This window comes from Megalops cyprinoides, chromosome 2, assembly GCF_013368585.1.
Source record: "Megalops cyprinoides isolate fMegCyp1 chromosome 2, fMegCyp1.pri, whole genome shotgun sequence".
In the NCBI taxonomy this organism is placed as follows: domain Eukaryota; kingdom Metazoa; phylum Chordata; class Actinopteri; order Elopiformes; family Megalopidae; genus Megalops; species Megalops cyprinoides.
Window position 1 is genome coordinate 57,570,009 of NC_050584.1, and position 27,909 is coordinate 57,597,917.

A 27,909-nucleotide genomic window follows, 5' to 3' on the forward strand; every position below is an offset into this window, starting at 1 on the left:
GCTGATCAATGGAGTCCCTACCTCGGCTTTGGTCTTAAAGCGGAAAATTGCAACTAATCGAAGTAATTACGAGTCGTTATTTGTTACTGCTAACTGTTACACCTAGTTCATTCTGTCATAAACAATCTGGCAACAGTTAATTCACTGGCTGGATAGATCTAGCTATACATTTAAAAACGGGCGCATGACAATATTTTTAAAGATAACCCATTCATACTGAGAACAATTTAGAAAAGCCTTGAATCGACGGTGAGGCAACAACCTAACCACTGCTTTCGTGGCAGAGGATTAGCACGAAAATAACGTTACGCACTTCCCATAAACTATAATTCATGCACTTGTGTGAACTCGTGTAGCCCTGGACCCAAGTTACCTCCTCTTCCTCTTCTGTTACGGCGAAAAAGCGGACGAGCTTTGTAGTACTGTACACTCCCCTGCCAGTCAATCAGACGACTGGCTGACAAAAAAAATCAGGGACTTTTTTGCAGAACATTGGGAGCTGGCTAGCTAACGATTGCTAGCTAAATTCTCACATCGCCACCCTTTCTGCTTGTATGGATTACTAGCCGAAACCAGCCAACTAAGCAACTCATCTTGTATTTTTCAACGAAACAACTATGGACTTCAACGTTAAAAGATTAGCAGCAGACGCCGGTACTTTCCTCAGCCGTGCTGTACAGGTAAAGTACGGACAACGGGAGTTTGTTCAACCACTTGTTTTTGTAAAAATGACGGGATATGAAGCCATCATATTTATCATGTCAGCCTTTCATACTTGTACATAGCTAACTAGCTAGTTAGGTGGTGCAACAGGAAAACTCGGTGCTCTGCGCCAGGCCTGTTTAGCTAAGCTAACTCGATACTTGAAAAGTAGTGTCACGGGATTTTGTCAGTTGGAGGAAGCGGGCCGTTGGGGCGTTGGTTTTTTCTGTTTTATTTTAATTTACCTACCTAAGTAAATGATAGTTAAAACAAGCTGTATTCACATCATTTGGATGTTCAACTGGTGTCGGAACCAGTCGTGTCGCCGTACGAAGTAAAGAAAAGCACACTGGGTGACATCCGGTTTCACTTTTGTGGCTAGCCTGTGATTGAGCTGGTGATATGGCTAGGTAGCTAGCTGACTTACAGCTAACGTTAGCTAGCTGGAGAGAGTAACGTAAGATAAAAGCGCTACCAGCAGTTGAAATGTTGCTGGAGTTTATGTCGTGCTAATGTTTGTACATTGGCAACTTAAGAATGTGAAATTTGTAAAAAATAAAATAAAAGTAAAAATCTTGGTCTGAACTGTCTCAAAGCTAGATAACTGTAGCTTGGTATTAGTCTATGTAAGGTTATGGGACATGCCTATTTTTCCATGGTCTTACTACTCTAGCTCTGTCTAGCGCAACTAAATAGTTGAGGCGGCATTACAAGTAATAACTAGTTTGTAATGAAGCCTTCTGTAAACTGTACATCATGATACATGCAGACTGGCTGTGTGTGAATACGCATGTAGTGTGAAGGCGTGTGTGCGAGGTTCAGCCGCTTGAATAGGATACAGTCCGTATAATTAAACAAACCTTAGATCGCTAACAGTTTCGCTGTTGTGAGCCCATTACTTAGCTAGCTGGCTGGAGTACAAAATTATGAATTTATGCATTTTTGTCAGCAAAACCTGTCACGAGTTAAAATGGACAAATCCCTGAAGGTTTATTTTATTCAGAAGAGCAACGGATAACAGTTAGTAAACATAACTGCAGACTAATGTTTCATTTCATGTCAAAATTAGTTTACAGAGGAGAAACTTGGCCAGGCTGAAAAAACCGAGTTGGACGCCCATTTGGAGAACCTTCTTGCCAGAGCAGAATGCACCAAACACTGGACGGAGAAGATTATGAAGCAGACAGAGGTTTTGCTACAACCCAACCCAAGTAAGAGGCAATTACTGCTAGATCATGCTGCGAATACTTGCAGATAGAATGTCTTTGATCCCATCCTGTGACACCATTATTTCACTATTTATGTAAACGAATCTTACATAAACTTCGCAGTCTTGATATGAGTCTTATAGATACTAATTGGCTGGAGCCCTCCTTTCAGCGCTGCTTGAATGATGTTAGTAGAATACTGTAGTAGTGGATCTGTTGCACGCCAATCACTGAGAAGTGGACGTTATCAGAGCACAACAGGGAATTAATTAGTGCATTAGGCTAAGAGAAAACAATCACTTTAAGCAGTAACGTGATAAAACTAAACCACGAAGCCTGAGAACCTGGAAGGAATTCTCTGACCGGATGGACTGCTACAACCTTTTTTTTTAACCTAGAGGTCGAGTCATTACCACAACATTTGATGTCTGTCTGATTGAGGGGAGATGTTGATTTCTCCTTTTACTTTTCAGTTAGAGTTCAAAGAGTCAATTTCTCTTCATTTGTGCAAGTGCTGTTGTGTCTACTACACACATGCCTAAAACTCTTCTGTCTTGTCTTCAGTGTTGTCACTGAAATACTGTCATAACTGTCGGTAAAGGAAATACTTGGCTAAGATTATAGGGAAATGCTGATGGGAGAAGCCACCTCTTGGGTTTTCACTGCTTGTCTGGCATCAGACCTTGATGTACCAGAAATTTGAAACTGAAGAAAAGAAAATGGGTTGTAAATTGTTTTCACACCTCAGCCTTATTCTACACAAAGCTTGAAATGTTTTTTTTTTCTTGCCGGATGTTAACACTGCATCCCGCAGATGAGCTGTTTTAAACATAATAAATTCTTCACCAGAGGGTGTAAATGTATTTACCTGTAGTTGCAGATACAGTGCTTGCCCCTTAAATCCTCAGGCAGCTGCATCATATTATTTAGTGCAGTGGGGGGTATGTCCACATACCATGCTGTGAGTAACAGGTGGTCAGAGGCTCAAACCCCAAAGCAACTGTTTCTTCTGCTCTTCATTTTATTTTTAGATGTATTTCAGCTTGTGTTTCTGTGTTTAATATATATTTAGCTAGTGTTTTATGTATATGACTGAGTGGTTTTAACTTCTTTATTGGATGTTGAAGAAGGGAGGTGGTAGATATTTCACACCTAGTAAAATGAACTAACTAAAATGAATTATTTTTAATTTTAGAAGATATCTGAAAAAATGTGCATTTGTAGCAGGAATGTTCTTATTTCAGGATATTGCATAACAGAAGCTCTGCAATGAAATTGCAACACAAGTTGAAGGCATTAAGTGCATATTATTCTCAATTCAGAAAATATGTTTACAGATCAGAATTCAGTTAGACTAGCATTCAGTCCTTCAAAAATATTTTGACGGCACACTAAATTTAATAGATAACCCTGTCAGCTTAAGGCATGTGCTCTCGTAGCTGATTAAGAGTAGCATTCTCATGCTGGGTTTTTGATGCTGTTGTTGTGGTACAACCTTTAACTGACAGTCTGTCTGCCGTCTGAAATCTTCAGGTCTGAGACATTTACACAACAGTAATTATCACTGCCTCGCCTTTGCATCTGCTGTCTGTGCCGGTCACAAGGCATGCAACACCAGGACAGTAATAAGCTGCACTGCCTCTGTCAGATCATTTCAAGACAAGAACTCTAGCAGCAACTTGTGTGTATTTTCACAACATGGCTCACCACACAAACCCCACCACATATTGTGGGTGCAAATATTTTCTGAAAAGCGAAGAAGATCGTAGATATTTTGGGGAAAAATAGGCTTGTGTATTAAAAGTGGACTGTCAAAAGGACCACGGTTTAAGTAGTGGTTGCAGGCACCCATAAGGTTCTGTATCTGAGTGTTGTGTGGCAGTGCTTTTAGAGATGGTGTTTGAGAAATGTGGAAGATACTAGATGAATCAGAGAGTGCCGCTTAAAAAATTACTCCTGAAGTGTGTATTCTGTGTTGTATTGACCATAGACTAAGAAGTAAGACATATCAAACAAGTGATGTACCTCTAAAAGCAGTTCCCAATGTGTGTGTGAAGCATTAGAGGAATGAGTGAATTCTGTGAGAGGGTGTGCATATGTGGGATAATATTTGCGGCCATATTGGTTGAGGCCGACAGTACATTCAGGACAATGTTTGTGAACATTTAGACAATAAAAAGAAGACGTGCCAAAATAGGTCAGGCAGCGCTGTGGAAACTCGCACAGAAATTGTGTTTTGCAGCCATATTGAGCTTGGCCAGAAAGTTAGAGCCATGGCAACCATTTTGCACACATCTACAGTCCATATCTGATGAATGTGCCAAATGTGAGATGAATAAGTGAGCAGTGTGCCAAATTAGTGATGTGTGGAAAAGGAACTTGGTGGTTGTTTTGGGGGTGGCCTAGGACTTAAATCAAATTGATTTGATTTGAAATTGAATTGAGTTTTTACATGCATCTACAGACTTTATCCAATAATTATGCAAAATTTGAGTGAAATGGGGCAATGTAGAGTAAAGCCACTTTTATGCCTGAAGCTGAGTCTGTTTTAAACAGTTGGACTTAAGAGAGCACTTGTATCCCCACAGCTTTAAGCTGTAGAGTAGGAAGTTGATTTCCAGAAACAATGCCAGACATTTGTGCTCATTGACATGCTCAGGTCCAAAGGCACCCCGAGTAAAACGCTTGTTGCAGTGTCAATGTAAATAGTAGAAACAGTGGAGATATGCTAGGAGCAGCAAGTCTAATTGCAAAGCTGTTATTAATATCCAGATGTTTTGTATTCCTATATAACTCTACTCACAAATGCCTGCCTGTTCAACCTATCATAAACAGGTTTGTTATTTTTGTTTCTATATATGGCTGTCCATATATGTATTTGCATCAGAAACTGAGATGTCAATCATGTATTAATGTGTGGAATCTCAGTCGGGATATCTCAGGATATCTGAAGTGCACCCTGGACTCCGTCCTAATGACACATTTATGGTTTCTCGTGCTTAAGAGGCTAAGAACTTGAAAGTCGGGTTTGATTCCGGCCTTTGTAGCCTGTAGCAAGGTATGTACTCTGGACAGCTTCACTAAGAAAAACATCAAATGTGAGCTACACGTCATGCTAGAGAAGACCAAAGTCATGTTTAATATGTATCATACTGCAGGGTAAATTATCAGTAGTTACTAAAATTGATTTAAAAGGGTGCATTAGCCCTATGTCCCTAGTCCTTGTATCAATCATCCAGTTATCACTAAGTAGAGAAGTAAGTCTCTGTACCAAGTAAATTAGCTTGCTGCTGTCTCATTTCCAATGGGTCACATTGTAACAGGGCACAGGGGTTGTCTTATGACTCTCCTTCTGTTCCTAATTGAATTTCCCTTGTTCAATTTGCAGATGTCAGAATAGAGGAATTTTTGTACGAGAAGCTGGAGAAAAAAGCTCCAACGCGGATGAACAACCATGAGCTGCTGGGCCAGTCCATGATCGACTCTGGGAACGAGTTTGGTCCAGGAACCGCGTATGGTGAGCGCTTCGTCACATAGGATGCATTTCACAATGCAGCCTGAAGTTCGTCGTGCCATCTCTCTTTCTTGTCATTCTACAAGACCCTGTATCATCGTGGGTGGCAGTGTAGCATAGTGGTTAAGGAGCAGGACTCGTAACTGAAAGGTTGCTGCTGGGGTCTTGCTGCTGTACCCTTGGGTAAGGTACTTAACCCACAATTGCCTCTGTAAATATCTAGCTGTATAAATGAGTAACATGGATTAACAAAAAAAAAAAAAAACTAACCAATGTAAGTCACTCTGGATGAGAGCATCTGCTAAATGCCACTAACGTAATAATGTAATGTAACATAAGGTCAAAAAAACAACTCTGGAGTCATTTGTTGTTTGAGAGAACTAAATGTTTCAGCCACTTTATCAACAATGGAACTGATTGAAAACTCTTATTCTCTTCATTGTAGGCAATGCACTCATAAAATGTGGAGAGACAGAGAAACAGATTGGAGGTGCAGAGAGAGAGTTCATTCAGAGCTCAGCCATCAACTTCCTCACACCATTTCGCAACTTTCTTGAAGGAGACTTCAAGACTATCTTAGTAAGTTGAAAAATTAGCTACTGCTACAAAAAAAAACAGAAAATAATATTCAAGTTGACCCCCAGCATTCATTTTAGTTGTGACATCAACAAAATATGAATATACTTGCGTATCTGAATACCAGATATTACCATTTGTAAGACTGAAGTAATTGCGTTTGTGTCTCTGGCTCAAAGGGGAAACCTTCACAAAAGTGATGGACAGACACAGGAAATGTGCGGTAAATATAGGCGCATCCTACATCAAGTTAGTAGTCCATATGTTCTTTGTGTGTCAGCACACTATTATTGATGCACAAACAATGTCTGTTGTAGTTATGACACCCACAGCTTGACCCACCTTTAACATCATTGGTTAAGTGCTACTTTCTCTGTCTTCTGGTCTTCTGCACCAATGGCACAGTTTGCATTGGTCAATTGAACAGTTAGACTTTTCTGAATGGGCACTGGTATCAATCCTTGAACCTCAGCTATTGGATCTTTTAATTTTGCTGTGAAAAATAAGTATAAAATGCAAAACGGACAAATGTGCAACATATGAATTTAAATGCTAGTGTGCAATCCATAGATCCAACCCCCAGGTTGGCCTCTGAATTGAATACCTGACATTGCCACTCAAAAAGAGATTCTTTCAATGGGTACATGGCCTGGCATAGGAAATGTTATTGTGAAAAACCACAATTCCTTTCAGGCATTTCAGAACCTGGATGAATTCTGTTTTGCCTGTGTGAACTTAATATGCTTATCTAATCTGAAGTAGATACCTGTTTCAACTTGAAACCCTTGCTCAGCACTTCATGTCTTGTTAGGGCAGGACCATACTCAGGAATAACCCTACACTGAATATCTCAAACACCTTCACGTTTTCTCCTTTGAAAAAAGCACTTGCAATACTCCATAAGTCACATAAACCTTTTAAGATTACATTGTCATTATCTCTTGTGGCACTGTTAAAGCTTCTGAGGTATGATTTAAATGACAAAGCTGTTTTTCAATTGAGTCACCTCAAGTCACCACAAATTTTATTTATGTTAAATGTGTTTGTCACCCTTGCTCTTGTCATGGGTCTTTTATGCTTCGTAAGTTATTTTGTGTACTCCTATTATAAGAGTTTACATTTTGCAGATAACTAATAGAAAAAAACAGATTGCTAATGTTTTGCATGTTACTGCAAATAATGTGAAGTAGCATTAAGTGTTAATGTATAATCAGGGCAGGACTGTAATAAAACATATGCAGAAATCCACTATGGTTAGTGGTTTCCCTGAAAGATGTATAAAAATGCCTGAATGTGAGCACATAGGAAAATGTTATGCTTGGTTAATATTTCCTGCTTATTTTCGTCAGTTTGTCATGCATGGCATAGGCTATTATGCAGGTTACACTGTTATTACATCTCTGCCGGGCTCTCTTCTCTGAGGTAAAATGTACACCAAATTATTATACATTAGCCTAGCTGGCACCTTCTATATCCTGTAACTCATTCTGGTAGACGTGTTCTTACCAAGGCGATTGAGACGATGGAGAGCAGTATCGCAGCCTGTTAGCTGTCGCGGTCTGTCCAGCTTTCATCGAGCTTCTGTGAATTGTTTTATATGTTTCATCCGCATGTTTCTCCAGAAAGAGCGGAAGCTTCTGCAGAATAAGCGCCTGGACCTGGATGCTGCCAAGACTAGACTGAAGAAAGCCAGAGTGGCCGATGCCAGGGCAGTGGTGGGTATTTCAACAAACACACACACACACACACACACACACACACACACACACACACACTGGCACACATGTACACTCACACGCACATGCATGCACGCACTCTCACGCTCCCACCTACATGCCTTCTCATTAATATGCAGTGAGTTGTTGCCCAAATAATGCAAAAACCATTACCTGATGGTCAACAACTCCACTTTTAGTGCTCGCTGTTACACAACACAGGGGTGAGCTCTCTTCCCCTGCAGTCAAAAGGCACACGAGCTACCGGAACACTTGTTGAAGCATGCAGTCTCCTTGTGATGTGGGAATTTGCCCCCCCTTCCTCAGCCATACTCTCTGGATAACCCCCTTTTGTAGCTCTTGCTCACCTAACACTTGCTAACATTTCTGCATTGTGTGCCTTCTGTGTTACAAACCTTTTGTGTCTGTGTCCTGTCACTTTCTCTTCTACTTTCTTCCCTGTCTCCTAACGCTCCAGCAACTAAACACATGTCCTCCGCCGGGAGATGTTGACTATGCGGTACATTTCAATTACATGCTGAACTTCTTGCATGTAAAATGGATGAAGGTTTGTCGCATTTTGCTCAGTTCTCACCTCAGTGGTCAGATGGCCTGCCTTCTCTCACTGTCGCGTTCATCAGCAGCTTGCTAGGAGGAGCAAAGGGTGTGCCGTTAGCTTGTTCGCTACAGTGTTTCCAGTGAGAATGACAGTGCCAATGACAAGGCCTTGTGGTTTCACACATTTTTATCTTTGCCTGTTGAGTCTTAGGAGTTATCCTGTTGTTCTCACTCGACCCACTACATGTCTGCCAGAATGTTACAAAACTGCATTACGGTCTTTTCAAAGTCATTCAGACAAGTAATAATGCTGAAACTGGTGTCTTCAATTTCAGCATAGTGTATCTGTGCTTGGTTAAGCCAAGTACGAGGCCCTATCAAGCTGTCCAGCACAAAGGCTGAATGGAGAGAGTTGTTTTCCTGTGATGACGGGCTGCTCAGCATGTACAGAGATGCGTGCATTCTTACCCATTCTCTCTCTGTCTGCATCCCGCATTGTCTCTCCAGCTGTAAGCGGCCTTTTCGAAATGGGAGCCTTTCTGCAATTGTGGCTGTGTTAGTTCCGGTCTCTTAACCATAGCTGTAACCATAGAAGTTGAGCCATTTTCTCTCGCAGACAGCAAGAGAAGGCGTCTTCATGATACTGTTTTATGTCATTGTCAGTAGACATGTGGTGTTCTGTGATCTGTTCGTGAATGGTTAGCTGTCATCCTAGACAGACAGACAGACAGACAGACAGACAGACACACACACACACACACACACACACACACACACTGTAGTGACAGGGGGTGTGGCAATGTTTTGGTGGAACATGGCTGGTGTTTCAAAATCCAGACATGTGGGTGTGGTAGCATGTGGTAAGTTCACTAAGCTCTTTTTGAGAAGAACTCCACCACGTTACTCATGTATAACAGTCCTTCGCCAAAACATGCTGTACTGTTGTGCAAAGGAAAGGGGTGTAACCCTTAATATGTCAACACTTTGATTGGCTACTAAAGTTTGAGAACAAAACAGTTTCATGAACATATGCACAAAGGCCGTCAAACTTCAAATAGACACAAAAGCCAAGATTTTCCCCTCAGATCATTTTGATGTAAATATCATACTATGGATGCACAGAGAGGACACCCTTTCTTTTTACTCTTTACAAAAAAAAAAACGTGTACACCAACAGCATTGTCAAGACCAGCGTCTGAAAAGCCCCCTGAGCCAACTGAATTAGTCTGTGTCAGTTTGTGTGTCACACACTGACTGTGACGGCATGACGAGTGACCTTTTGTGGAGCGTGTTTATTGTGGAGGGCGAAAAAGGCGATTGTTTTGTCTGTGCTCGCCCGCCGTGCCATCTGTCATCCTAATCACTCTGTCACGCTTTTTAAATGCTTACCAGATGTGGGCGGAGGAAGTGACAAAGGTAAGAGGAATTTTGGAGCCGGGCAGGGGGAATTTTGCATCTTGATGTGAGTCGCTGCTGTAGGGAACACCAGAGGCCTCTCCGGTGTAGCTGTGGCATGTGTCATGTGAACGGAAACACAGTAGTGTTGGTGTGCCAGCGGCTGTCACAATCACACTTGCCATCAGTAATTACTTGGAGCCATTTTCCTATTATCTCCTTTGGCATTTGCCTATGCGCTTAAAAGGAAATTTGTCATTTATGAAGAGCCAGTATCTGTGAGAGGACTGAGAAGTCAATCATACAGCGTAAGCTTAATTTGGTCATTCTTGGGGTTATCTCAGACACAGCGGTTGATAATTTTTATGTCTTGCAAAATGAAGCACGATCACTTTCACGCACTCTCAGCGGTGGCGTTCTGTGTGTGTCCGGTGTGGCGGTGCCGTCAGCGTGCTCAGCGTTCTGCCCTCTGTCGTCCACGCAGGCGGAGCAGGAGCTGAGGATGACGCAGAGCGAGTTCGACCGGCAGGCGGAGATCACCAGGCTCCTGTTGGAGGGCGTCAGCAGCACTCACGTACGTAGCGCTGCCGCCCTCGCGCCACCGTGCGCGCAGACGCCCGCAGCGGACCGCAGCTGTGCGAGCAGGCGCCCCGCGGTGCCGTTTTCCCAAAGCCGTTTTCACTGCGGCGCGCTCATCCTCTTTTATCTCCCTTGCAGGCCCACCACCTGCGCTGCTTGACTGACTTTGTGGAGGCCCAGACCACATACTACGCACAGTGTTATCAGTACATGGTGGACCTCCAGAAACAGCTGGGAAGGTACCGCCAGCCTCACATTTGCTGCTGTTTATTGAACAGAACAAAATCATTTCCATACGTGTCTGCAGAAATGACTGTTACATGCATTTATCTGTAGTTTACTGCGACAGTCTGCCAGGATTTACAGCTAAGAGAGGATTTTCTATTGATTCTGTTCTCTTAGAAGCAATTCCAGTAGGCTTTTGATATAATACAGTATTTGTTTGACAACAGATATGTTGTTTGTTTGTAGCTCAACTAAAACAGGGGTGGGTTGACCTTAATTACCTCCCAAATGACCTACATCCTGCAAAGTGAGCTGAAAATATAAACATGCCCATTTAAAGTGCAACAAAGGAGGACAAATGCGTAATTAGAAAACATCTTTCTCGGCTGCTGTAAAATGGTAATATATAATTACAGAATTAATTGAAATGTGAGGGTGCAGTCTATTTTGAAAGACAATTGAGTATTTAACAACTTATGAAGCTGCATTGCTTCAGCTTGCAATGGCCATACCCCTCAATAACTGGGTTGTTACTGCAAATCCTAAAGCTATTCTTTCCCATGAACCTACTCTTTAATACACCGGTTAAACATTAGCTGGAATAAATAATTAAAGAAAGGCCTCTCAGACCTGGGAATGAAGACGGCAATATCAGTCTACTTGCAGTGAAAAGGGAACTGATTGCTTGTTGGTCTTTGTCCCCCCCTTCTGTTTCAGTATGGACTGTTTTGGCTTTGTTTGTTGACAGCGCATACTCTCTGTACTATTAGTATTAGTTTGTATTAATTTGATAGTGTTTCTACAATGGCGGTATATAGACCTAGTGAAACCCAGGCACATATCTGTATTTACAAAAAGTGAAACGTGTACCCAAATGTCACATTCATTTATGACTGATTAGAAGGTGTAGTACTCATACCATGAGTTCACCTGTTGCAGTGCTTCAGTGAGAGAATTAAATCGAGTATCACAATGATTTTCATTTTAAACAGTGGAAGCTGGCTGTCTACTCTATGAATAACAACAGGCCATTATAAATGGCAGTTATGATAAGTACTCAGGTTCCATCATTCAGAGCTAGGGGTGTCTGATGCAGTTGATGTAATTAGGAAGATCTTGCATCCAAAGAAAGTCATGTAATATTTTTTGTCTCCTCTAGAGGGCAGTAAGAAATCAAAAAACCATTGCACGCAGCTGCCTGTTTTTCATAGGATTTCAAGTGACAAAAACTTGGCAAACATTCATTGCAATTGGTATCACCCCTTGGCAACATTAATAGGAAATAACCTGCAGAACCCACTGTAAACCACAACAAAGGCAAGATGAAAGGGTCACTGCAATACACCCTATGAAAGATTATTTTGAGAAGAAGTCCACAGCGTGAAACCACCTCACTAACCATTGGCTCCTGTGGAAATCTCTCCCTCAGCTTCCCTTCCACCTTCTCCTCCAACAACAACCAGTCGTCGGTGAACGCGGCGGCCAGCATCTCTGTACCCACCATCCCTCTGACGGCCTCCCTGCCCACCCCGTTCACCGGGCGGGCCTCCTCTGGCTTCACCGAGCTGCGAAATTCCAGTGGCAGCCGCAAGGCTCGGGTCCTGTACGACTACGACGCAGCCGGGAGCAGCGAGCTGTCCTTGCTGGCGGATGAGGTAGGCCGCTGTCAGGACGTCCTCACGGGCTGCACTCCCGCTGTGTTTCAAAGCCAGGAAAGCTCCGGCTGTAGCAACTGCTCAAAACTGCTCAACCTTTGACAAGAGTCTTTGAGTTTTAAAGATGTCATTTTGTATCAATGTATTTACATTACATTTTGTCAGATTGCACAAGTTAACTTGTGGTAGGGCTTGAATAATGTTATGCTCACACTCACTGGTCTGGGAGTGTTATTGGCCTGGTCTCACACTGTTGCTTGTTTAAATTTGAATGGATGCACTTATTTTCTGTTGTCATAGAAGTCACTCTGGATAAGCGTGTCTGCTAAATGCTGAAATGTACATTATTGTCATTCAACAGACACTCTTATCCAGAGTTACTTACACAGGTTACAGTTTTAACTTTATCTATTAATACAGCTGGATATTTACTGAAGCAATTCTGGGTTATGCACCTTGCCCAAGGGTACAGCTGCAGTGCCCCAGTAGGGAATCGAACCAACAACCTTTTTTGGTTATAAGCCCTCCTTCTCACCACTATGCTACACTGCCGCCCCATATGATATTTGTACAGTATGTAACCTCTTTCATAATGGAAGTAGTTATCTGGGGGTAGTGTTTGATTAAATGTGGCTCAGAAGCCTGAAGCGAATATTTAGTGGAGGTGTGACACTTTTGGTGTTTCTCTTTTTCCCACCAGGTTATCATGGTGTCTAGCGTGCCAGGTATGGACTCGGATTGGTTGATGGGTGAACGGGGGAACCAGAAGGGAAAGGTCCCTATCACCTATCTGGAGCTGCTAAATTGAGTGTTTAGTGTGGGTTTTGGGAAAAAAAGTATATTCCAGCTGTGATTTTTTTTTTTTCATATTTATACTGTTATGCAATTAACTTCCTATGAAGTGCTTCCCAGCCTTCTGCTCTACCATGTCTTACGGATGCTCGGCCGCCAGCCCTGGTGATGAGCTGCAATACTGACGACCACAGTAACTTGCAAAAAGTCTTTCAACTTTCAAACCTTCAACCTTTGTCTTCTCACGAATTTGGGTATTTTGTTCTTTTTTTTTTTTTTTTTTTGGTTTACATAATATGTAACTAACTCCGATTCTGGCCATTGTATGCTTTAATTACATTTGTCACTGCCAATTGCTTCTGTTTATATCACCGAAAAGCATTATTTTTGCCGTTTTATTTTTTTACAGCCTTTTTAATCTGTGCAAAAAAAGCACTCAAACATTGACTGAAAAGTTGAGGAATACTTGTTCCATTTCCTTTTTATGCAATGCTGTAGATATTTCAATCTCCTTGCCAGGATGTAAAAGCTTGTCTTTCATAGTGCCACAAGGTCCTGATTCATACTTCAAAGAGGATAATGATTTCAGAGTCACATGACTTATCACATGGCCCTCCCTTTGGTGTTTCTCCCCAGAGGAACTGTGAGCATAACTAAATCAGGTTAAGAACATTCCAGAGAATTAAATTAGATCAAGATGAAACGAAGAAAGGTTGTCAACTGAATGTCGGGCCGTCTGGTACAAGTGCTTCAGGTATTGTCCATGTTGTAGCAGCATTTACCATTCGATTCATCTGGGGTTAAATGGTAAATGCTTTCAAATAAGTGTTTCAGGCAAAGGATATATGCCAAATGAGCTTTTTCATGAATACGTTCAGGAAAAAAGTAAGGGTAGCCCCTAACACTGACTGTACTCTCAATTACTATAGACTGAAAATTAAGAAGCGATGCTTTCACCATTAGCCTTATCTACAGAAAGCACATTATTCCTCTGAATACGATTTTAAGATGTTTTACTTACAGTTGACTTGTAAACAGTTAAACTAATTGTTAGTTTACCACTTTAGGAGTTCTTTATGCAATATAATCCAATTGTTGATGTGTAACAGTGCCTTAAAATAAGTATGTAGAGCAAAAGGAGGTTGGAAACTGAACTGAGTGGCTGTAGTTTCAGGATGAACATTAAACCAATGTTTTCGGTTCACTGCTCCTCTGTGAACAGGAGCTAAATGGATCGCAGACAGGTTAATGATGCCTTCCTTTCACCTGTTCAGTTATTATAAACGTGTAAAGAATGTATGCATTTTGATGTATTAAAAGAAAAGATGCATCTCACTTGTGTTGTTTTAAAGCAAAGTACTGTATAGCATGTTGTGTTTTGTACTTTGTCCTGTCTTGAGTTAACTTTAATGCTTTTTAGGCCTGATTTCAGACCCAGATAACATAAGATTCAGAAGATAAGAATGTTTTTTTGTGAAATGGTTTTTGCGGAATATCTTTGTGTACTTTGAAGATTTTATTAGGCTAGAGCTGTACTGCTTTTGTAGTATATATGACTGTTTGAAGCACTCGTGAAACAAATGCTGTTCCTATATAGTTAGAGCACAGTTCACAGCATTGTCCTTTTCTGTATTTGACAGCAATTTAATTGTAACTCCATTGTTACCTCAGGTTTGCTTTCCTCCCTAAGCGAAGCAGTGTTGCTTAATCATCGTAAGAAGTGCAGAACCATGATTTTTCACGTTTTTGTCATTGCAAGTTCCTTGTTTGCCAGCAGGTGTCAGGGTTAATCAGGAGGTAAAGAATGAGATGTATTACATATGTCTATAAGGACTGTCCATCAGGTTTATGGAACATTTATGGAGGGAATGTTGATTCTCGAGGATGAACATGGCCAGCTGCTGAAAACTCTTAAAGGAACAAAAGTCTTTTTCATGTAAAAACTTGTGTGAAACTGTAAGATACTGTAAGATTAGGTGGTTTATATTTAGCCCTGAATTTTCACTATAGATCTCTATCAGACTTGTACTCTCACCTCAAAGAAAGGCAGCACACCTACTCTATATTTTCAGTTTACTGGTTGGAATATACTGTCTCTCTTTAGTGTTATCTCTGGAGTGTATATAATAGTCATGAGGAATGCACTTTATCTAATGGGTAGCTATAATCATTGTGAGAGACATATAGAAAAAAAATGTGGTATATAGGTTGTAACCCCTTGTTAAGGTCACACAGATTGGGCCTGCCACTAAGCAGTGAGTAAAGGGTTAAGTGGAAGTGGAGCTGTTGGGCCTGCTGACTTCCTGTGTTGTGGGTGGGAGGCCACTGCTGCCCGTTACTCAGCCTCACATGCTGACACCCAGTTCCTTCCCAAAAAGAACCATGGAGAAACGCAGACCCCAAGCAGCTTCCGCCTGATAACAGCCCACACACACACACACACACACACACACACACACACACACACACACACACTCCTGCCACATCTCTGCTTATTTACATGGGGGACTGGTATTTGGCAGCACTGGCAAGTTTTCATGACGTTTGTTGCTTACTTACGCATTTTGACTTGCATTACAGTCTGTCAGTGCCTCAGGGCTTAATTTCAAGTAAACTTTCATTACCCTTCTCACTGAATCTCACTGTCAGAATTTCACCTCACAAAGTGTGTGGGCTGCTTTTTACCACTTCTTACTCAGTATGCATTGTTTAAAGTGGAAACGATTGTGAAGTATTCTTTGAAAATAAAGGGGTAATAATGACTTTGCAGATTGACTGTGAAGATTCTGGAACTGGTCTAGAAGACTCATGCCATCCTCTACTTGGTCTCAGCCCGCCAAGATGTCATAAGAACGCTGGCAACTCAAAAGAATCAGGCGACCTTGTTATCTATAAAGTTATGAATAACAGAACAGGTGGCAATATACGGAACAGTTTATCCTGATCTGAATCAGGCTTTCCCACCAATGCAGCTTTTAAGTGTGGATTAAAACATGTCTCTTCTGCTTCTCTAGACATATGACCTCTGGTTCTTGAAATGGCTGAGTTGTCTTTCATTCAGCATGAAGCCCATGGTTCTGACAGAACCAAGGGAGAAAGTTTAAGGTAGGTGTTCAGCTGTGTGTGTGTGTGGGGGGGGGGGGGGGGGGTAGTTATTTTTGAAATCATCTTTTGGCTCTAGATTACTGGGTTTGAAGTGAGACATGATTAATGAGTTGTTTTAAGAGTACTTACTGTTAGTATGGAACAGCATGTTTTTTTTTTTTATCTCTGTGGAGTTCCTCTTTAAAATGGGGTCCACTGTCTTTATTATAGATACATCGTAGAAATACCATGTGTAGAGCAGTACCATTCCAACCAAGTCCCTCTGGAATAGGTTTAAATTTTCATCAGATATTCATTGTAAGCATATCAGATGCTCTTAGCTGGTGTGATTTGCACCTTTTTTTCGCATATCATGCATATAGACTAGACATATGCATAGACATCTGCTGGATCAATCCAGGCCATGAGTTTAGCCTAAAGGCACAACAACAGTGTTTATGCGGGAGAATCCATCTCTGAAAGTAATATAAAGGGGTATCTCACCCTTGGGAGGTTCCCCGCTCCTGACTGTACTTTTGAACTTGGCCTCCAGTGTTAAAAATGAGAGAAAAACTAAAGAAAGAGCGCCACGCTACTGTGGCTCGGGGTAAGAAGCCTTTCAAAGTGCTCCCCTGTTTCTTTCTCTGTTCCAACCACCATGACCCAGTGCACTACCACAGCGGTATTCTGGTTACGCTCTGGTTTTTGCCTGCGCACTTGACACTCTGCATGGCGTGCAAAACTCCAAGCGCACTCTTTACCTGCACGGCACTCTGACACCCCCTACAACTGCCCTCCCCCTGGCCCCCCCATGCCCCTCAGGCCCCCACAAGAAAGGATTCAGCGGCTGTGACGGGAAGCAGAGTTCCCATGGAAACACTGGCCTCGCTGCTGCTCCACACTTCAGCCTCAGATTGGTCACTGTGGAAGCTGACGTTGGCCACATTGGACTACCTTGTGTGGCACACCACTGGGGGTTTATGGTCTTTTCCCTTCTTTCATCTCAAGAATTGCTTCACTTTGAATCAGAATTATTCCTTTCCCTTTTCCCAAGTGTTTAATTATGTGCACGTCCAGTTTGGTTCTAGGATTGACTTTTCTGTTAAGGATTGCAGCTGACAGGTGCGTGATCCATAGCTGACTGCTGCGGATCGTGCAACAGGAAGTGTGTGCTGCTTGGTGTGACTACGCCCTGCTCTTATTCAGCCTGACGCAAGCACTGAAAAATCTCATTTTAAAGCTACAGTGACAGATTTCGATGAAAGTCTCTCTGTAGAGTTACTGAAGTTGCAATCATGGCCAAAGTGCAGCTGTGACTGAATTTGACTTGAGGGAAAACCTCGTACCCGCGTTTCTGAGACGCGAACATGGGCAGTTGCTGCAGAACAGCAAAACAGGAAATTTCATGTTTCCTTTGCTGCTTTTAGCAACAGCTTGCATCACAAGTCTTCTGCAAAACGCACACACGCTCTCACACGCACACGCTAATGTGCCGCAATACACACATCTAGCCACATGCTCACCAACCTCTCTAGGGAACAGCGTGGTGTGAACCACACACTGCTCAATCAGATTAAGAAAAGAAGAAAAACACAAGACACACCCAGCAAGTAAATATGGTCCCTGAATACCATTAGGGACTGTGTGTTTAGGTCCTTGATGAATATATACTTAGCTCTGTGCTTTATTTCATTCTGATGAAAAAAGGTATGGTGCACTGGGGAAAACCCAGAGTCTGCATGATGCTCCCCAACAGCAAGCAAATATATGAAAAACTTGTACTGAGCAACCATCCTTACAATCTACATGTGTTGGTTATTTTTCACTAAACCCCATTTTAGTTTGCTCATGCAATTTTCAACAATCACTATTGAAAATATGTCAGATTTGAGCAAAGTCTTCAGCACCATGATCAGTGAGCGATGATTATGGAAAGAAGAGCATGATATTCTCAGACAAATATTAAAATGGGTACAAACTTCTGTTTGTAGCTTTATTTAACCTCTTGTACAGCCAGGATGAGGACAGGTGACAGCGTTAATACGATGTGGGCCTCCAGCATTTCTTTTTGATGGCCTTGGGCAGCAGTCTGGGCCTGAACGTGAGCATGAATATGGCGGCGATGCCCACCAGAGAGAGACACGCAGACAGGAGGAGCACTATATATAACCAGCTGAGCTCGGCGCTATCATCTCCACAAACCGGCCCACGCAGAAGCTCCACCCTGTGTCTCCCGTGTGTGAAATGCAGACACGTCACGTCTGCCTGATCTTCGATATTTACCGTCTTTGCCTCCTCTAACGTCCGATACCACTCCAACTGGCAGCAGTTGAAAGGATTTCCTCCTAGGAAAAGAGTCTGGACCGTTTGAGCTAGCGTGCTAGACTGTTGAGATGGGATGGTGGTCAGCCTGTTGTCCCTCAAGTCCAGCAACGTGAGATCAAGGCTCAGCAGGGACTGTGGGAGACGGGTAATGCTGTTGCTAGAAAAGTATAAAGATTTCAAATGGCGGAAGGGGGTGAAGTCAAAGTCTTGCAGACCTGTCCTTCCCAGGCCTAGATGCTGCAAAGTTCTGCTGAGATCTGTCAGTGCACCCTGTCCTATGCGGATTTCTGGGTTGTTTGACAGGTCCAGGTGCGTTATGGATGTCCTCTCGAAGGCAGAGGGTGGCAGGTGTGTCAGGTTGCACCCTGCCAGGTAGAGCTGTCTCAGAGAGGCTATGTTTCTCCACACAACACAGTCAGAAAGGCTGGGGGCAAAACTGTCCCCCGCAGAGCAGATCCCCACACTGTTGTAGCTGAGATCCACTGTGTTAAGGCTGGGCAGATTAGAAAACAGCCTGGGAGGGAGGCTTTGCAAGCTATTGAGGCTCAGGTTGAGATTTGTTAGGTTGCTCAACTCACGGAGAGAGCTTAGGTTAGCTTGGAGCTCGGTCAGCCTGTTGTTGCTCACGTCCAGCTCGTACAGAGATGTAGGGAGCTCCTCTGGGGATATCTCCAGGGATTCCAAACAGTTTGTTCTCAGTTTCAGCCTTGACAGAGATGGCATTTTATTTAGGAAACCCTGGGGGAGGTATCCTACCTGGTTCCCTGTCAGGTCCAACAGGTTCAGGGTGGAGATGCCCCCATGAAGGGTCTCATCCCACAGTTTGGCCGTCACGTTAGTCACATTGCCCATTAGGTTAAAAAACTGAACACTCGTGGTCCAGTTTGGAGAGGTATTGTCCGCAAGGTGCTCATAAAAGCTCATCCTGTTATTGGACAGCAGCAACTTCTGAATGCGGCTGCGGGTGGGCAGGAAGGGAAAGAAGAGGAGGTTGTTGTTGGAGAGATCGAGAGTCTCCAGGTTGAAGGTTTCCTCCACGTCCTGGTTGGAGATGAACCACTCGATCATGTTGTTACTGGCATTCAGCTCCACCAGCTGAGTGAGCTGGAAACCGACCAGGCAGGGCAGGCCATTGTAGGCCAGGTTGAGCCTCTGGAGCTTCTGCAAGTTGTCGAAGGCCCCGTCTATCTCAAACAGCAAGTTTCTCTCCAGGTTTAGCTCCTTGAGCTGGCAAAGGTCTCGAAAGGTGGCCTCGTCCAATCTGAGCAGGATGTTCCTGGAGAGAGAGAGGCTTTCCAGGGACGTCATGTTCTCCAGAAGGACAGAAACCATGTCCTCAGTCAGCCCGTTCGCCGAAAGATCCAACGTCCTCAGTCGGGACAATGTCTGCAGAGCCTGGCCAGTCTGCTGGTATCCAGCATGAAGGTTATTTTCAGCCAAATTGAGGATCTCTATGTGACAAGAGCCGAGGAAAACGTCCGACTCTATTGTGTCCAACAGACTGCTAGCGCACCTCAGAACGCGGAGGACAGGGTAGCCGGAGAGACAGTTGTTCTGCAATATTCTGATGTGATTGTTACTCAGCTGAAGCTCCTCAATGTTCCCTGGAAGGTCCTTGGGCACAGCAGAGAGCTGACAGCCATTGCAAAGAGCAGTCTTCGAAGCCTGAGGGAAGAGCAGGGAGCTACTGTAAAATCTGTCAACACATTTCTATATTCACAATCATTTCATATTCACTCTGACAGTCAGTGACAGTGCAGTCACTAGAATAGATTCACAGTGAAATTGGTCTGCAAAAACAATTAGTTCACACCTATGCTACTGTCAACGACATGCAACTACTTTCACAAATAACTGACTTCCCATGATATAATCTCCTAAATTCTAAGTATATGTAAGCATATTCTCACTGCTGTCTTTTGTATTGGCTGTGGTTTGCCATGGTTCGCCTCTCTCTCACCGCACTCACAAATGCACTTGAATTTCTGGTAAATGAGTGCACCTCAGAGCGATTTTCACACCCTCCTCACTCTGAGAAGCGTGAGATCAGGCACTTGGTCACAGCTCTGCTCGACCCTTGCCCTTCAGATCACCTTGGTTCAGTTCGCACTTCTGTCAGGCTGTCCTAACCTTAACATCAGCCCCTTTGTTAAGGTCATCTGCAGCTTACTATCATCCCCTATCAGCTTTTTTAATCATTTGTGAAGACCTGCAGCTTGAGTGAGTTTTAGATTTGATGCTCTGGCTCTGGACAGTGTATAGAGTGTGAAATATAGTTAGCAGACAGAATTACAAACCGATGACATACATAAAATAGAACAACAGACTAAGAGAAGAGAGTAAGAATTAACTGTTTCATTGAATGCACCAAGTATAGAGTGTCAAGCCATCTTATGTACTGACCACATCCCACAATTCTTAATACAGCATTAGTAAATCATTAACCAGAGGTTAAGGCCCAAATCAGCATTTGCCCTTATCCTAGACTAACTCAATAAGTTGAACTGGTATGTTTTACGATAGGAGCACATTTTTTTTCATTGATGTTGGTGACCACTGAACTTGCTCAACTGCAGTGAAGATTACCTCTGTGTAATTGTGAATCAAAGTTAAGGCTACAGGTTAATTGAATTTAGGCCATAGAATTAGGCTTGATAATAATTCATCTGAATTCTTTGAGGCAGTATTTTTCTGGTGTGTAAAAATTACACAATGCATTTCTGGCACAAATATCATTTGAAAACACACATTATGATCAAAAATATGCTTTAAAGCTTGACAATGTTTCCCAGGCAAATTGAAAAGAAAAAAGAAATGTCTCACAATCTTTCTATCAAACCCTTGCTTAAATTATTAGAATTTTTTTTGCTCACTGTGTACATGATGGCTCCACCAATTTGTTTGTGTTTTTCAATATATCCAGGTGGGATCATAGCCGGTCCCACAGAAAAATATTCCATTAATGTTCCACTAACATCACCAGGTTGTGAGTGAAGCATTACAAACACTGTATGTCAGACGCGTAGGACATCAGCAGCACTCGATTCGATCCACTGGAAGGTGGTCCGAGACACTTACCAGTCTGCATGTGGAGTGCTGTGGGTGACAGGAAGCTGGCATCAGGAGGTTCCATACTGGCCCCAAGGCGAAGGCAAGCAGGCAGGGGAGCAACCCGAGGATGGGCATCTTAAGACCATCACTGTGAAAGAAAGACAGGAGCATGGTGGTAAGAGACGCAACACCCACCAGAGGGAAGAAGACAGACGGCTACTCCTACAGTCTACCACAGGTGACATCTCGCAGAGAACAATCACCACCGAAATCAAACGCCAACTCCATTTCTCAACACACCTCCCTGTTTCCATGAAACAAGAATAACTGTATGGACAGGAGTTTTCTCATTGGATATCTGTCTCTGAAACAAGTTCCTTCTTTAGCGCATGATTTTCTCTTGTACATGATTCCGCGAGCTACATTCAGCAGAGCACAAATAGCAGACAAATTGCTCTAAGCAGCTGACTGAACAGGCAAATGATTGTTCTTACTAACAGCTATGTGAAATTAAAAAAGCGGTAATTCTAGCTGCCCAAATTTATGTTAATAAAGTATCAATATCACAAAGTAGACAAACTTGGACAAAAATGCATCTATAACACTGGTTTGACACTGGTTTTACATTGGCAAAGTCCGACATCCAATTCCATCATACATTTTGGCTTGTGAATGTCACTAGCATGATTTTTGCTTAAATAATTAAAATACTGTTGTATGTGTTCTTTATTTATAATGTAAAATTGGTTATATTTAACATTAAGCAAGTATAACAAATAATTTAAAAATGTGTCAACACAGAAACCTTCCTAGACAAACACTAAGCCTAAATTATTTTGATTATTACTATTTTATAATTATATATTCATCTACAAATATACATCCATTTGCCAATTTTGCAAGTTATATCAATACAGGTTATGATACAGTTGATATGATACAGTTATGAACATAGGTATGCTCTCCCCTCAAATATTTTTCTGATATTATATGACTCCAAGAGGGGTTTTGCCTTCCCAGAGCAGAACACAACCCTGATAAGTCTTTTCTTCAAGTCACAAACTACTGAATAAGTCATTCTGAGTGTTACTCTTAAAATACAGCAAAGCTCTACTTCATATCTATCCCATACACAAAAAAAACAACTTTTACATTACTCACTCACAATAGTAAATAACATTCATTTCAAGTTAAAAATCACGTTTCATATTTTCCTTTCCTTAAATGATTTCAATTCGCATCATTATTAATATTCTGTAATTTTTCAGTAACACTAATCCTTGAAAATCTGACCTTATCTGAATACTTTTCACCTTTTCACATTCTTCGTTTGGTGAGTAATTAGATCAAAGATCAACTATCAACAATCAACAAAAGACTAACCATATACATAAAGTGAGTGACTTGTAATGAAAAAAGTAATTAGAATGTCAAGTCTAAACTCCAAAATATTCACATAATACACATTTCAGAAACTATTTCTGTGCCTAAAATAACAAAGAAATGCCAAAGATTACAATATGTATTTAACATTGATCCTACAGAAGACCCAGGCTGAGATATGTGTCATATGTTTCTCAAAAACTTCCATGTAAAGTTTCCGTCTAAAAATCAATGTAACTGAAGGTGTACAGTGAGTTGCATAGGTGGATGTTGCACATTATTTCCAACAAGTCAGACCAAAATGTGTGGGCTTTAGTGTTCGCAAAAGCTGTTAAGATTCTCACTTTTCACATGTGGGAATTCATTTCTGATGTTAATATTACCATTCATCCTTTTCTCTAACTGGACTGGTGATTTTCTTGCTATCAGCACCATTCTTTCATATTTCCTCTGGATTTTCATGTGGGTCAGCATCCTTTACAATTAAACTGCTACAGAGCACATTGCTGAAAGTGGTAAAACTGAAGGGCCCCATTATGCAGCAGCCAATCAGAATTCATCCACAAGTTGATTCATATTTACATACAAAATTGACAGCCCATAGGTTGTTTTTGCAATACTAAAATTTCAGGTAAATACTGCAAAGACGTATGGTAGAAGCTTAGCTTTCATATCACATCAACACATTACATTACATTACTGGCATTTAGCAGACACTCTTATCCAGAGATACTTACTGAGGCAATTCTGTGTTAAGCTCCTTGCCCGAGAGTACAGTAGCAGTGCCCCAGCAAAGAGTCAAACCAGCAACCTTTTGATTAAGAGCCCTGCTTCTTACCACTACGCTACACTGCCATCCAGGCTTTTATATCCTCCTTTGCCGTGTCAAACCTAACGTTAAATGGGTGTTCTGCTTTTAATTGGAAAGCAAATGAAGCAGCCAGTGTTACTTTACACGCATGAGTGACTAATGCTGTACTTTGATATACTGTGTACTTCTTTCTAGCTTGTCTGACACAGCTGCCAATTTCAGTTTAAATCAAGACGTTGCGTTCCCTCAATTATTTATAACTCTTGCTTGTGTGTTGGGACACCAGTCCATGACAGTTTCCCCATAGTGTTGCATTACATGGTTCCCATTTCAACAGCATAGCAGCTACTCGATTACTATGGTTACAGGACTGAACCTGTGCCCATTTTATAAGAGATTGATAATGAACTGATAGTGAAGTCATCTTGTTGAGAGCCTTTACAAAGACATCAGTAAACTTTCAACTTGGTTTCTCTTCTTTGTCTTAAATATCAACATTTTCCATCCAAGGTTTTGGATGATCTGTACAAAGCAATGTTAAACTACAATTTTCTAAATGTATGTGTTACTGTCTCTCACTTTTTCTACAGTAGCAGTGATACTAATAACTTCTCAGATTTGCATAGAAATTTTTTGCACAAACCATTTTTACAGTAATTCCTTGACAATGTTTGTGTATGTGAATGCAATTAAATGTTATATTCCTGTATTGGACTAAGTACTGAATTATTTATATTCTGTTTTATCTGTTCTAATAACAGTAAAATGTTCCCTCGTGAAATTTCCCTCAAGTGTTTTATGGGAATTAATTTTCTAATTCAGCTATGCATAACATTAATGAATGTGTACTGTATTTTTTTCTCTTAAACGCCAACAATGAATCTTTCAACACTCTTTTAAAATCTTACAATGTCCACATAATTTTTAAACATTCCTGTTTGGGTGTCTGTATTTACCATAGAGTATCAGTATATCTTTTAATTCTTTCACAACAGTCTTAAAATTCATTTTCAGCAGTCTTAAAATCAGACCTTGACATATTCTGTTTTGTATTTAACTTCAATGCAGTGTGCTGTATGTGCATGATAAAGGCATTATTTAAAGTTCACATTTATCCTTACATTTAGAACACTTAAGATCACTTAGATCACTATAAAATTCACATGAGCCATTCACTGGCAGAATCACATTATTTTATACAACATTCTGCTGTAGGAACAAGAAGTGATATTCCACCACAGAGTTCCAATTTGAAATTCACAGAGGAAAATAAACTGCAAATACAATGCTAGCTAGCTGGCAAAATTGAGTTGTGTCTATTTTTACAGCTAGGCGGCTAGCTACTGTATCTGTACACCCTCTGTACACATGTGATGAATTATTGTAACGGTTGGATTTGGCATGAACAAATTCACCGAGCCCAATCTCGGTTTTATTTATTTGAACATGTTAATCCTGCATTTTCCTACGCTTCGCGAATCCAACACATTACCCAGCTGGTACACAGAATGAAACACATGCCCCCTGGCTGTGGGAGTGAGAGTGTGCATTCTGTTTAATGTGGTTTGGTCACATCAGATAGATTCAATTGTTAAAACACCTGAAACACAAATTCCACCATACCACATTTAAACGTGTCTGTGTCACAATTTGACTCTCAGTTTATTTTATGATTGCATATATTTTACCCCTTTAAGTAGGACTACACACTGAAGACCCCTTCTTTTAACAATAAATATATTTTTTTGGTTCTACTGTTTTGGTTCTACTGTTTTGATTTCTGTTAAAATGGTCAATGCTAATTCCACATTATAACTATATTATACTGTAAATGACTAATACCAGAAAGTTAGCCGCTGTTAGCTAAGAGGCAGAAATTACGTTTCCCTGGCTTTAAACAAAAGCTGTATTTTAGTCATCTCTGATTGGATGACCAAAACAATCAGAAGCTTAGTCTGCACCTCAGATCCTTGTTAGAGCTGGTATATAATGTGATGTACTCTAAATCACTGCCAGTGACCACTGTTAGATAACACCTAGGAAACCTAACTTCGACCAATTATTTCCATGGACTGTGAAGGATATTATCGTTATAGGGCTCAGAGAAGTAAAATTTCCGATATTAATTTATACCATTTGTGTATTTCATCAAGTCATTTATGCTGGGTTGCCAGTATGGGAGAAATTTCCATCATCATACAGCATAATGTATGAGCTAGTAGGTTAGTAGAAAAACACTGTTTTGATGAAAGGACATTAATCATATTAATGCATACAAGAAAGTGCAGTCAGGAATATTAATTCAAGTCTAATCTACAGTCTGTATAGCTGGGGGAGAACTGCTAAACTCATATTGCTAACTGCTATTGGTATATACGTTTACATTTACATTTATTCATTTGACAGACCCTTGTATGCAAAGCGACTTAAAGGACGCAGCATAAACCTTGCATACCTTCCAACTGCCACAATGATGTCTAAGAGTCAAGGACATTTGAAATATAGCTACAGAGGGCAATTTTGAATATGCTTCAAACACCATGTTCCATTGATGAAGCCGCCTTTTAAAGGTTTGTTTAGCTGGCTAGTGGCACAGGAGCGTGGCGGTGGCATTAGAAGTAAATATAGCAAATAAGGCAGTCAACGCAAGAGTACTGCAATGACCTCCCCACTGAACACAAAACACCTGAAGAACATTTTTGGGTCAGTCCGTAAAACAAGGCCTTACCTACTAATCATCACTGTAGTACACTGTAGCTGTTCCTCATTTATTTTCACACTTGCAATCTAGGCCTAGTGGATGTTTGCCGCAACACCACAGCGAGGAAAAGCTGTTGCCCCTTTCTCCTGATGTGACTGCTGGCCCAGAAATACACATGAACAAAGCACAGCAGCGTGAAGTGTGCACATTTTCACCGAAGGTCCATTCCACCAACCACATATATCAGTGTCAATCACTCCGCTTGTGCGCTCTAGCTAATAAACGATATTTTGAAGCGTACTAATGTTCCTGGGTGTGTTATGCAGTGACTTGTGTGTCTATGCGTTATTATCTAGACCAGGTCTGTTTTTTAGACAGAGATTATATGATCTCGATTGAACCGTCTGGTTAAATAAATAAAGATATGCCATATCACCCGCTTTGGTTTTGACTCCACACATCTCCAGTTAAAACTTAATGTCGGTAACTGCGCTGTTGACAGTTACCATAATTTTGCCAGTTCATCATTTTAATTATTCTAACGTTACTCGGTTAACTAACGTATTAAGTTTTCTGCATCCTTTTCATTTTTTATAAACCGGATTGAATCAAATAATAAATATTTGCCCAACATTGTAGGTCCACATTTAGACTACCACTCATGCATAGGCGACTGCGCAAACGAGTGTGTCATGTAAAACACAAAACAGAGAAAGTACACATTTCGGTGTGAAAAGCAACAAAACTCTACCTACTTGGTCTATGAAATTTTGGCCATGTTTATTCTGCAGTGCATGGTCCATCACTTGCATTTTATTACATTATTAACCAACCTCGAGGCTGCTGGATCATCGCTGTAGCCCTGATGTTCTCACGTTCAGTTAAGTAGGCTACCTTTGACCACTGGCAGATCTTCCCACGACTCCGCGAAAACCACTCATGAACGCAATATGCCGTTATCAAAGTGGAGTCGGGACAGTGTTTTAGAGATTCATCGGCTGTACGATGGTCTTTTTGGTGTTATGATGTGCGTGTGTGGATGTGACACCTGGGTTTTCTGCAACCAACGTTAAATTCAGGTTCTTCTGTGACTGCAATTATCCCATGTTATCACGGACTTTACCTCACTACGCTTTACTAAAAACAAAACTTGTCATTCATGTGAGGCAAACTTTCGTTTTATCATCTCTTTCTTTCTGTCTTTTGTTTTGGTTATGGGTTACCGGGACGTATGCAAGAGATAAATTTGCTGCTTTACTATAGGTAGTGCTCCTTATTATAGCATTGGAGGTGCTGGTGCTTCCATTTATAACCGCTGTAAATCAAAAATGCACTTACGCAGGCGGGTTGGTAAGGATCCTCCACGCCTCCGACGGTTGAACCGGCGACCATGTCTCCACCGTGCAGCGCTGCTCCCCCACAGACCGCCGAGGTAGGGCTGCTCGCTTGACGGTGCATGGAATCGTTCTGTGCCTCTTGTTAGGATTAATTTAGTTATTTGCGGAAGCGAGCAGGCAGCGGAAACCAAGTCACATGAACTGCCAAGAACATATAAGCTTTGAAAGCGAGATCAGAAAAAAAGAAACTGCTTCGCTGTCCTCAACGAGTACAGCCTCATCTGGTGAAGTGGGGGTC

General features: G+C 41.6%; 2 protein-coding genes across 2 annotated transcripts; one reads left to right on the forward strand and one right to left on the reverse strand.

The window, feature by feature from the left end:
• Positions 1–343: 343 nt before the first annotated feature.
• sh3glb1a (SH3-domain GRB2-like endophilin B1a) lies at positions 344–14,213 on the forward strand. Its single transcript, XM_036521015.1, has 9 exons — positions 344–680; positions 1,772–1,913; positions 5,299–5,427; positions 5,870–6,003; positions 7,623–7,715; positions 10,153–10,242; positions 10,386–10,486; positions 11,902–12,127; positions 12,828–14,213. Exons 1-9 carry the CDS (start codon positions 618–620, stop codon positions 12,933–12,935), a joined length of 1,086 nt encoding a protein of 361 aa, XP_036376908.1. The 5' UTR covers positions 344–617; the 3' UTR covers positions 12,936–14,213.
• A 3,809-nt stretch (positions 14,214–18,022) lies between these two features.
• nrros (negative regulator of reactive oxygen species) lies at positions 18,023–27,875 on the reverse strand. The gene is made up of 3 exons (XM_036522351.1): positions 27,613–27,875; positions 21,407–21,527; positions 18,023–19,993 (listed from the first exon to the last, which is right to left on the reverse strand). The coding sequence occupies exons 2-3, from the start codon at positions 21,512–21,514 to the stop codon at positions 18,041–18,043; spliced, it is 2,061 nt and encodes a 686-aa protein (XP_036378244.1). The 5' UTR covers positions 21,515–21,527; positions 27,613–27,875; the 3' UTR covers positions 18,023–18,040.
• Between the last annotated feature and the right edge of the window lie 34 nt (positions 27,876–27,909).

Bases quoted from the DNA above. Each gene is read 5' to 3' on its own strand.
- sh3glb1a (XM_036521015.1), top strand. From the start codon at position 618: ATGGACTTCAACGTTAAAAGATTAGCAGCAGACGCCGGTACTTTCCTC. The intron at 5,428-5,869 runs GTGAGCGCTTCG...TCTTCATTGTAG, and splicing joins TGGTCCAGGAACCGCGTATG to GCAATGCACTCATAAAATGT. The intron at 7,716-10,152 runs GTGGGTATTTCA...TCGTCCACGCAG, and splicing joins TGGCCGATGCCAGGGCAGTG to GCGGAGCAGGAGCTGAGGAT.
- nrros (XM_036522351.1), bottom strand. From the start codon at position 21,514: ATGCCCATCCTCGGGTTGCTCCCCTGCCTGCTTGCCTTCGCCTTGGGG. The intron at 19,994-21,406 runs GTAAGTGTCTCG...CTCTTCCCTCAG, and splicing joins AGCACTCCACATGCAGACTG to GCTTCGAAGACTGCTCTTTG.